We start from the raw sequence: 10,852 nt of genomic DNA, 5'->3' as shown, positions 1-10,852 counted from the left end.
ACGGGAATTGGGGTGATCTGAGGTGTGAAGGTGCAGGAACTGGGTCTGATGGTGTGGTGATTGGGGTGATCAGAGGTGTGAAGGTGCAGGAACTGGGTCTGATGGTACGGGAATTGGGGTGATCTGAGGTGTGAAGGTACAGGAACTGGCTCTGATCTGAGGTCTGATGGTACAGGAATTGGGGTGATCTGAGGGGTGAAGGTGCAGTAATTGGGGCTGATCTGAGATCTTAAGGTTCAGGAACTTGCAGCTGATTGGAGGTCTGAAGTTGCAGGAATTGAGGATGATCTAAGGATGCAGGAATTGGAGCTGATCTGAGTCCGGATGGTGCAGGTATGGGGCTGATCTGAGCTGTGAAAGTTCAGAAATTGGGGGCTGATCAGAGGTCTGAAGGTGCAGGAATTGGGGTTCATCGGAGGGAACTGGGGTGATCTGAGGTTGAATGGTTTGGAAATCGGGACTGATCTGAGCTTTGACAGTTCAGGAACTGAGGTGATCAGAAGGGTGAAGGTGACACACTGCTTGTAAATTGGCAATGTGGAAACTGTTGCTCACCCGTCCTATCAGAATGCAAGCTGTACTTTTACTTGTTTATGTATCTTAATATTGATATAACTGTGCAGGATTATAGTGATCCGTCACAACTCCATGACCACTGACAGGTTATGTCAAAAACATTGATCATCTCCTTTCCATTGCATCTGACAGTTGGGATATATTAGGCAGCCAGTAAACATGTCCCTGTAGTTGATCTGTTGAAATGAAAAATGGTCATCACAGTTTGTGGTTGTGTTGTCCCAGACCAGTCAGGATGCCCATGCTGATCTGTGTCCACAGCTAAAAGTGCCTACAATGAGCATCAGAACTGGACCACCGAGCAGTGTAAGGTGGGGGCCTGGTCTGATGAATTACGTGGATGGCCGGGTGCGTGTGCATAGCTTACTTGGAGAAGAGATGGCACCAGGATGCACTATGGGAAGGTGAGACAGTGATGATTTAGGTAATGTTCTGCTTGGAAACCTTAGTCCTGCCATTCATGTGGATGTTACTTTGACACATACCACCTACCTAAACATTGTCCGTGACCAAGTACTCTCCTTCATGGAAATGATATTCCCTCATAGCAGTGGCCTCTCTCAGCTGGATAATGCATCTAGTCACACTGCAGAACTGGGTAACAAATAGTTGGAAAAACATGATGAGTATGAAGTTTTGACTTGGCCTTCATCTTCTTCAGATCTCAATCCATCGAGCATCTGTGGGACGTGCTGGAAAAACAAGCCTGAGTCATGGAGGCTTCACCTCACAGCTTAAAGGATCAGCTACTGTTGACTTGGAGCCAGATATCACAGCATACCTTCAGAGGTCTATTGTGCTCAGGTCTCGATGGCTCAGGGCTGTTTTGGTGGCAAAAGGGGCAACTACTCTGTATTAGGTGGGTGGTCATAATGTTATGGCTGATTGGTGTACATTTACCTTAGAGAACAGAGGCTCCCAATGAGGATATTTTCTGCTTCATCTGATAAAGCGATATTACACCCTCAGTCTTTCGGGAGCGTCTTTATTTTTAATTCTTCGCCAATGTGCCAGTTTAGCTGGAGCTCCAGGTTTCCAGTTATAGGGCTCATGTACATGAGCAGCTGCTAAACTTGAGTTAAGGAGCTTTTGGCATTTTTTTTGCCAAAGCTCCTAAATTCAACTCCATAAAAGCCTGTGTGTCCATGTACACATAGGCGTTTAGCAGCTGCTGTGGGTAGGGGAAGTTAAACCTCCCTCTCCTGAACGCAGAAGAATCGCTTTCAGGATAGGAACATTTTGACCGCCGACCACGGGAAACCGCAAAACGCGGTACTGCGATTTGTTTTCCCACGGTCAGGGTAGGCTCGTGTACATGGAGTCTTAGGGTAGCTTCTTTCGCTTGCTGCATCCTATGGAGTCACCCTTGCATGCAAAGATTTGAGTTGGGTCTCCCTACATTGTATGCATTAGTAGAAACACACAGTTGCATACCCTAGGATGGCAAGGAACTCTCCCATACTTCTTCCCACCTCCAAGCACCAGGGGCGGACTGACCATTTGGAAACTCGGGCACTGCCCGAGGGCCCGGGGTCAGTAGGGTGCCCCATGAGATGCCCCTGGTACCTTTTTCATAGGCTTTTTTGAGTTTGGGGGAAGGACTCAGGGGCCCTATGATCCCTTATTGCCCGGGGGCCCCATGAGTTGTCAGTCCGCCCTTGCCAAGCACAGAGACTGCACTGTCCTCTGTTAACACTTTCCTTTATAAACTGGAAGTTCAAGGAAGAGGCATTGAAAGTTGTAAACTGCAAGTGTAGGACAAGAATTCTAATATATAGTTTACTGGGGAATGCCAATCCAAATGGTCACAGTTTGGATGAAGTCCAGATGAGCAGGGAGCTCCAGGACACTGCATTGCTGACTATAGTTCCATTGTAACTGACAGTCTCCCAGCTTCTTAGTGTGCACAACAGCACACAGAAAACCAGAGACCTGCAGTTGACTTTCTAGAAAACAGAGTCCGCTATCTCTGTAGGTAGGCGATTTCCCCTAAAATATGTTAAAAGCAAAAAAAAAGTGCAGTTCACCTTTAAAGTAGATGTAACCCCAATCCCTAAACTCTCAAAATTTTACCATGTCATTTTTCAGTCTTTGTAAATCTGAAGATTTCTCTAAAATAAATCACTGGTGATCCTACCATCAAGGTGCTTATTTAGACACTTCCTTTTATGAGGTGACAGCACTCTGTCCATTTCCCAATTGCTCACCCTCACCCTGGTGGCAAATAAAAACATGGAAAAAATTGTTACCAGAACTAAATAAATGGAGGTAATTTATATTAGCCCCCCAATGTGCTTGCTGAACATCCATCCCCCCAAGATGCAAAAATACCAAAAGCACACCAATCACGGTACAATAATGTATATTAAAAAAAAAAAAAAGCTTTATTTATACAGGAAGACACCAACAGAAAAGCCAAAACTAAAATCTGAAACCAAAAATAAAACAAATCAGAAAGCTTTATTACCGAACATGAATTCAAGCAAGTCTTCAATCTATAATTGATAAGGCTAAAAACTGAAGATTAAAACAAAGGTGCAAAAAAGATTAATAGTTGTCCATTAATTGAAATGCTCTCATGAAAGAAAAAAACAAAACACATTGATATATTGCTAAACTCTTAATTAGTTTTATATCCATCTAATATACAAGGTGAAAAAGAGGACCTGTCTACACCATGTAGCCATTTTCCTTGGATGCAGAGGCATCCCCTTTCCTATGGATTTTTAAAGGTCACGTTAACTTTCCAAAATAACTGACTGGAGTGTTTCAATAAACCCCAGGAAAGGAAATTCTATATGGCCTTTCAAACCCATTTTATATATTTTTTAAAGTGTACCTACAACCATTTTTTTTTCTTTACAATTTTGGCCTAAATGAGGAAGGAATAGAACCCCCTGCAGTTTTTCTTTGCTATCCAGGGCCCTGTTACATAGATTTCTCCTTTACTACCACTTTCGGTAACAACAGAATTGCCAGATTTGAAGTGCGGGAAAATCTACAACAAAGCCAATAAAAAGCTAATAGGGGATCTAACCCTCCCTTACTGTACCAAATAAAGTCTATTGTCAGTTGGGGGACACAGCTTTATCAATAAGCAACCTAAGGTTACACTGCCACCTACAGGAGAAGGAAAAAAAAAAGTAGAAGGCCAGCCCTCTAGAGACTATAACCCCTCCCAACTGCCCAGTTTTGCTTGGTGTCCTTTCTCTCTGATATATTTGTTACTTGAATGAAGATTTTTCTACAATCAGCAGCACCCAGTGACTGCATCATTACAATGAGAAGTGCAGGCAAACCATACAGAGCTCCAGATGGCAGTAAAAACCAAACGGGTTCTAGACTTTTCCTCACTCCATCGACAATTTAAAAAAACATTTAGCTGGACCCTACCTTTTAAGTGAATTCCCCCTCAGGGTACCACCATCTAATATTTTGCCCAACCAAAACTGTCCTCAGGTCATCCAGCCAAATTGGAGACGAGAAAGCTTCTGCACAATTAAATATTAAATTGTATACATTTTATTACTGAGATCATATTATGTATTCTTTTGTCAGTATGAAATCTTGTCCTTTTTTTTTTTTAGCAACCTTGAAACATTGTTGCAAATATCTGGTGACCCTTCCCTTTGTGGAGCATTCTGACCATGCCAACTCCGGAACTAGATCCCTGTTGGCACGGTCAATTCACGCGCCTTAATCTGCAATCTTGCATCAGGATGCTGTGCAGATGCATGGGGTTGCCTGTAGTCCCCCTTATCTGTCAAGCAAGGCAGCCCTGTCTCCCACACTCATTAAATGTGTCTGGTGGTCATGTGACCACTGAACAAACCTAAAATACAGGTACATGCTACCATTATTAAAAATAATATTTCAATGTACTTTGCCATGTATGTAAGGATTTTGAAACCTGGCAGCATTTTATTGGCAGTTTTACCATTTTATCGTATTACATTTAAAAGGCAAAAATATAGGAAAACTGGAACAGTCAACGACTTATCGGCAAGAATTAAACTTTTATATTGATTACAGTACAGTTCCATATATGCCACTTAATACATTGTATGACCCCCCATCCTTTCATTAAAAAAAAAAAAATCCTTTTTTTTCCCCTCTAAACTTTGTTTAAACCAAAAACAAACAAAAAAAGAAAAATGTCCAAATTAGTCTCCAATTTCTAGATGGCTTTCGATGTAATTTAGACTCCAGAAATGCAGCTTCTCCAGAGTCCAACCTCAAATGAAGCCACACCCACAAAGACCACATGCTACATGAACGCCATTAGTAGCCAACAGCAGTGTGTGAACGCTCTGTGGCTCGGAATCAAGCAGTAATGTCATTTAAAAAAAAAAAAAATTGAAGGTCATCCGCCATGATGGTAAAGAATCTCTTTATACAAGGACCATAAATTAAACATTATGACTTTTTTGTTGCATATGTTTTTAAGTTAAAGCAGAAAAGAGCCATTATTAAAAATGATTTGCTGGGTCGCACGAATACATACATACTATATACCTAGGGAGAGAAGACCTGCTTTGGGTTGCAGTTTTCCCCCCGAGGACTTAAGGGGGGGGGGGGGGGGAAATGTAAAAAATAAAATAAAACCAGAAAGGTCAGCCGCGGTGTTTATGCGTCTTTCATGCCGAACGTCTCCTGTGAAGCATAGACCATGTAGAGGAAGCCATCTTCGTCCTTTTCACGCTCATACACCTCAGAGATTGGCGTGGATACACTCACCATGCTGTGACCGTTCACGAGGAGGAAGAACGCTTGGTTGGCGTTCAGCTGCAGGCGTCGCCTGTGGTGCAAAGACAAAGAATGTATCAATGCCTTTCCCAAAATGTCACAAGAAGAGAAGCAACACATTGGATATTCCCCTAAGCCAGGTGTAGGCATCCTCTGCATTCCAGCTGTAGTGGAACTACAAATCCCATCATGGCCCTACATCTGGGAATCATTCCTGTGGCTCTTATGCAGGCCATAGACGGGGAGAAAACCGGCCGGGTTTTTTTTTTTTTTTTTTTGAAAAACGAAAAAAAAAAACAGTCAATCAGCCGACATTACCACTATTGGTAAAAAAGGTTGGCTGATTTTCGTCCCGTCTACGGCCGGCAATTATATAGAATATATGCAGAAGAAGAAGAAATAGAATACAAAGAAGAAATAAAATACAAATAAAAAGACGAAATAGAACACGCAGAAGAAGTTGCAACATTGTTTCTATTTGTATCCATTTCAGATACAGATGTTTTTATTTAGATACAAATAGATACAATGTTGCTATACTTTTAAATGTCAAATATAATATCGGACTGAAATCCTTTTTTTTTCTTCATATTCTATTTTTTTCCTTTTCTTCTTCTTTCATGTCACTGCCATGCGCATTTTTAAATATTGGAAAAAGATCGGCAAATTTGTCCATCATTGCCGCGAAGATCGACAGAACGACAAATTTGGCCGATTATTTTCCAGCAAGACCGATAATCTAAAAAGTCAAAAATCACGAAAAATGGCCAACCGATTACCGCACGAACGATCCGAAAATCGGCCGATTTTTTTTTTCGGCTGATTTTCGGTCGTTTTTCATCTCATCTATGGCCTGCATTAGGCTCCTTTCATATGGGTGGAAAAACAGGCATTGAGGCATGTTTTTAGCAACCCCCCAGGCCATCCACCTAAAGCATACAATACAGCCAGAGGCAGTACACATGCCATGTCTGCAATATTTTGCTCCACAGCAAATTTAAAGCGGAGCGCCACCCAAAAGGGGAAGTTCCGCTTTAAGGAATGCTCCCCATTAAGGATTGGCGACTTTGGAGGGTGGGGAGAGGATACCTGAATCTGACAGGTACCCGCTCCCACCTCCGGTCCGATTGCCTAGGCGACCGGAAGCAGAAGGTGTCTCCCTCCCTGTAGTCTTTTGGGACACGTGACAGGTCCCAAAAGACTACAGGACTGAAGATGCCAGCAACGGGAACACAGGATGGCCGGTGAAATGGGCTGCGGGAGACACACCAAGGGACAGGTAAGTGGCTGTTTTTTGGGGGGTTTTTTTTAAGTCAGCAGCTACAGTTTTTGTAGCTGCTGACTTTTATTTTTTGACAGGGTGACTGGAACTCCGCTTAAAGTCAGCCACACCTGTAGAACTTGCCCAATGGGACTGCTCCGCAACCATGGGCCAGCTGCTTGGCTTGCGGCACAGTATTTTATTACATGTCCCTTGGGACTGAAAAAAAAAAAGACTGCCGTCCAGGTGAAAGAGGCCTTAAGAGTCCCACAATATAATTTGCAGTTTCACCATGGCTGGAGGTCAGAGGTTGTACATCCCTGGCCCAGGCTTCTGGCTATGTGAGCAGTACTGAAGAAAGAGCTTGGAGCAGCATTTTCTCCATGAAAGCCATTTTAGATGTTATTATCCTTTACTTATCTGTATACTTGATCTGCATCAGTGACTTAATATAGTAAAAGCAAGAAGGTGAGCAATGGCAGCCATGGGATTCAAGTGGCTCCTTTCTAGTAATTTAGTTTATTCTCTGGTGTTCTGGAACCTACATCCACATCAGGGGTCTCCAAACTGCATAAACAAAGGGCCAGATTACAGTCTGAGACTTTAGGGGGGCCAGATTGTGGCCAGTGGTAGTAGAAAATGCCTTGTGTTTGGTTGTCAATGGGAGTAAGAAAATTACATGTCACCTGTGATCAGTAGAAAATGGAATGGTGTCCCACTACTTGGTATTGGTGCAAACAATAGTGCCCCCACTGGTGTCAGTGGTGGGAACAGCGCCCCACCATTGATGTCAGCGGCGGGAACAGCGCCCCAAGGAATGTATAAAGGCAAGGGGGCCACATCTGGCCCACAGGCAGCAGTTTGGAGACTACTGCTTTGTATGATCAAAAGTAGGTGGACCCTCCTCCAAATGATGAGGTTCAGACGTTGCCATTGATGGGTACTGATAATACTACATTATGTGAAGACATTAAAGACAATTGTGCTCTTCAAACCTTGTGGTAATTTGGTCAAGACCCATTTCTGTTCCACCATGACTGTACCCCTGTGTACAAAGCCAGCTCCATAAAGACATGGTTCGGCCAGTCTGGGATGGAGGAACTCGAGTATCCCATACAGAGCCCTGACATCAACCCTTCTGAACATCTTTGGGATGAATTGGAACACCAACTGTGAGCCAGACCTTTTCATCCAATCTCAGTACCCGACCTCACAAATGGGCGTAAATGTAGTGGGAATGGGGCAACTTCATATTAATGGCTATGGGGGGAGGGAAACAATTCCATACTAATGGTCATGGGGCACCTTCATATTATTGACCATGGTTGTGGAATGAAATGTCCAACAATCTCATAAAAAGGTGTGATAGACATTTGAATACATAGTATATCAGCTGTTGAACTAAATGTCCCATGTCAACCTGGGAATTGTCAGGACATGCTGAGACTTGTAGTTCCATATCAACCTATGACTGGTTCTGAATTAGCTTGGCTTATTGCAGTGAGGAATCATTCTAGAGGGGTCACCCTTCATTCTCACCGGATGATTTTGATGAGCTCACTCATGTTGACGTGATCAGGAACAAGGAATTTGGTTTTATCCAACACCGGAAGCTGCTTTTCCCCCTTGTACCTCTCGATAATGACCTGGAAGAAGAAAAAAAACAAAATCAGTCATCAGGAGGGGAAAAAAAAAGGCAGGAAAATCCACTAAGCACTATTGGTTTTTAGACTGACCATACAGAATGATGGAATTCTAAGAAAGCCAACACTTTGTATGGGGCACCCTGCCTCTAACAGCCCCAAACATGAGGAATTCATAAAATCAGTTTGTGTGTTATCATTCCTCTCCATCACGGTCAGTGATTGGTGTGAGCACAGCACAACTTCCAACAACTAGAAAGTGGGAGGGGCAGTGACAACAAATTATCGATTGCCTTGACACCTGGATAATGATTTCTGGTGACTTGCCGTTCTTTATATTGTGGAAATTACTATGGCGTACGCAGCTCTAGTCTAAGCTATCCTGGTGTGTGTAATATCCCAGTGAGGAAACAGCCAATAGTGAGAGCAGCAGAGATCATGTGATAGAGCATGCTGGGAAGATGATTGAAAGACGAGAAATCCAGTGAATGAAAGGGGCGAGCCAAGAACAGCCAGGCTGGGGAGGAAAGGGCTAGATGATGCTGGAAATCCTTCAGCCAGGAAATGAGGTGGAGCTCTATCTGACTTGCTGCAGCTTCTAATGCACATTGTGAGAAGCTCACAGTGTGCAGTAAAATCAGAGTAAGCCATTTCAGTCCAGGAGAGGAGCCGGTACAACTGTGCGAGACTGAAGGGAAGGCCAGAGGTCAGATTTTACAATGGTTGAATAGAGCGGCAAGTCTCCCCAGGGAGGGCACAGAGAGCAAAGAACACCCGAGAAGGGTTCTACCTCTTTCCTGCTCCACCAAAAACAAAATTTGTCTGGAGTCCCCCTTTAACACCTTCTCCACTTCCTCCTTATGTCTATTGAAATCACAGGGATGCATATGACTCATTGGAACGATTGAGGTAAAACAATCCCGAGTAAAACCAACACGTGAGATGAGAAAATCTTGGAAATTTCTGAAAGACTGCAAATGACGCAAGACAATGGTTACATCACTGAAAATTTTCACTGATTGGCCAATCAGTGATCACATGCAAAGTAGTAAGCAAGATGTCACTTCTGACATCATTGCTTACTACGTGTGAAATCTGTGAATGATCACAGAGGACACATGGTACAGGGCTATTCACAACAGCCTTGTGCTATGTGACAAGCTGTGACCAATCACAGTTCACACAGTATTTCTTAATGGCTGCAAGAATGCAGCCAGAGAGAAGGAGAAATGATTGCTTTTACAGCCTTTAAGGGTATAAAAAAAAAAATCTTCATCACCCCCCAAAAGTAGGCCAGTGTCACCATGGTGACAATGCACTGCTAGGGTGACAGTATGTAAGAAAAAAAATCCTAAAAGTAATAATATAAAAAATTAAAATATAAATGTAAACAAAAAACTTAAAAAATTATAATTTTTGGGTATAAACTAATTTGAGTTATATTTTTTTACTAAAAAAATAACTGAATAAATTTATGATGAAATATTATTTATTTGCAAAATGTTATAAGAAAAACACTTTTAAAAAAAATTTGGACTTTCATTTATATAGCAAAAAAAAAAAAAAAAAATCCCAGTGGTGAATAAATACCACCAAAATAAAGCTTTATCTGTCTTAAAAAAAATGCTAAAAAATTCATATGGGTACAATGTTGCATGACCGCGCAATTGATAGCGCTGAAAGCTGAAAATTGGCCTGGACAGGAAGGGGGTGAAAATGTCCGGACTGGAAGTGGTTAAGCAACGACTACTGAGTTCAGTATAACCGTTCTTGTTTTTCATTAAACTTTCAGAGATTCAGCTTGCGCACGTCGGTGTCCGGAGCTTTATTTCTCCCAGGCCTGAGGGTGAAAATAACGAGGACCGGGGCTACAGACATAGTCTGATTCCTATCAGTTACTATCCAGTTTGTGGATTTATTTTTATCACTTCTTATTAACGAGTGGCCACCATCATAGGGTCATTTTTACTGGGTTAGGTGTGGCTCTGGAGCGATCCCACAATGGACTTTTGGGGCTTAGCAGTTTTTTTCCATTCAGACATTGCCATTACTCCTGACATTGCCCGCACAGTCCTTGTGCTGTGTTATTCTATAGAAGAGTTTCATCTCCATAGAAAAGTCTAAATGCAGAGTTGCTCCACTCACCGGGATTTTGGTGGGATGTTGCTCTCGGATGATCCTCACATCCTCCACTCTTTGCTCTACAGAGACAGAACATAAGAGATTGGTGAGCAGTGGATACAGTTGTTGGATACAAAGAATAAAGTTCAGATAAACAATATATAACCTGACAAAGTGGATCCGAAGCCAAATCTTCTCTATCATCCATTGAGGGTCACAGCTTGAGGAGAACGTCATAATATAGGGTTATACTGCCCCCAACAGGAGCAATGGACATGAGGCACATAGGAGACAGAAGGCCAGACCCAGTTAGGCTAGAACGCCTCCCACCCGCTCAGTTTCACTTACGGCATCATGTACACTGCTACTACTAGCAGTTTTTTTCCTTTTTTTTTTACAAAGTCCCTCAACTGAAAGCGGAGCTCCACCCATTAAGGATTGACACCTTTGGGGAGCGGGGGGGGGGGGGGGGGGTAGAGTGAGTACCCAAATTTGACAGGTACCC

General features: G+C 42.8%; 1 protein-coding gene across 1 annotated transcript in view; it reads right to left on the bottom strand.

Moving 5' to 3' along the window:
* Positions 1–2,944: 2,944 nt before the first annotated feature.
* Positions 2,945–10,852, bottom strand: part of MAP1LC3B (microtubule associated protein 1 light chain 3 beta) — a 32,990-nt gene continuing 25,082 nt past the window's right edge. The window contains exons 2-4 of the mRNA XM_089654115.1: positions 10,372–10,427; positions 8,123–8,229; positions 2,945–5,374 (exon numbers count right to left, since the gene is read on the bottom strand). Coding sequence (XP_089510241.1) covers positions 5,203–5,374; positions 8,123–8,229; positions 10,372–10,427 — 335 coding nt within the window. The 3' untranslated portion in view covers positions 2,945–5,202. The remainder of the gene's footprint in view (positions 5,375–8,122; positions 8,230–10,371; positions 10,428–10,852) is intronic.

Source organism: Staurois parvus, unplaced genomic scaffold, assembly GCF_062004578.1.
Source record: "Staurois parvus isolate SC_StPar_1 unplaced genomic scaffold, SC_StPar_1.0 ptg000745l, whole genome shotgun sequence".
NCBI classification, from domain to species: Eukaryota; Metazoa; Chordata; class Amphibia; order Anura; family Ranidae; genus Staurois; species Staurois parvus.
The sequence above is the reverse complement of the archived record's forward strand: the minus strand, read 5'-3'. Positions and strand labels throughout refer to the sequence as shown.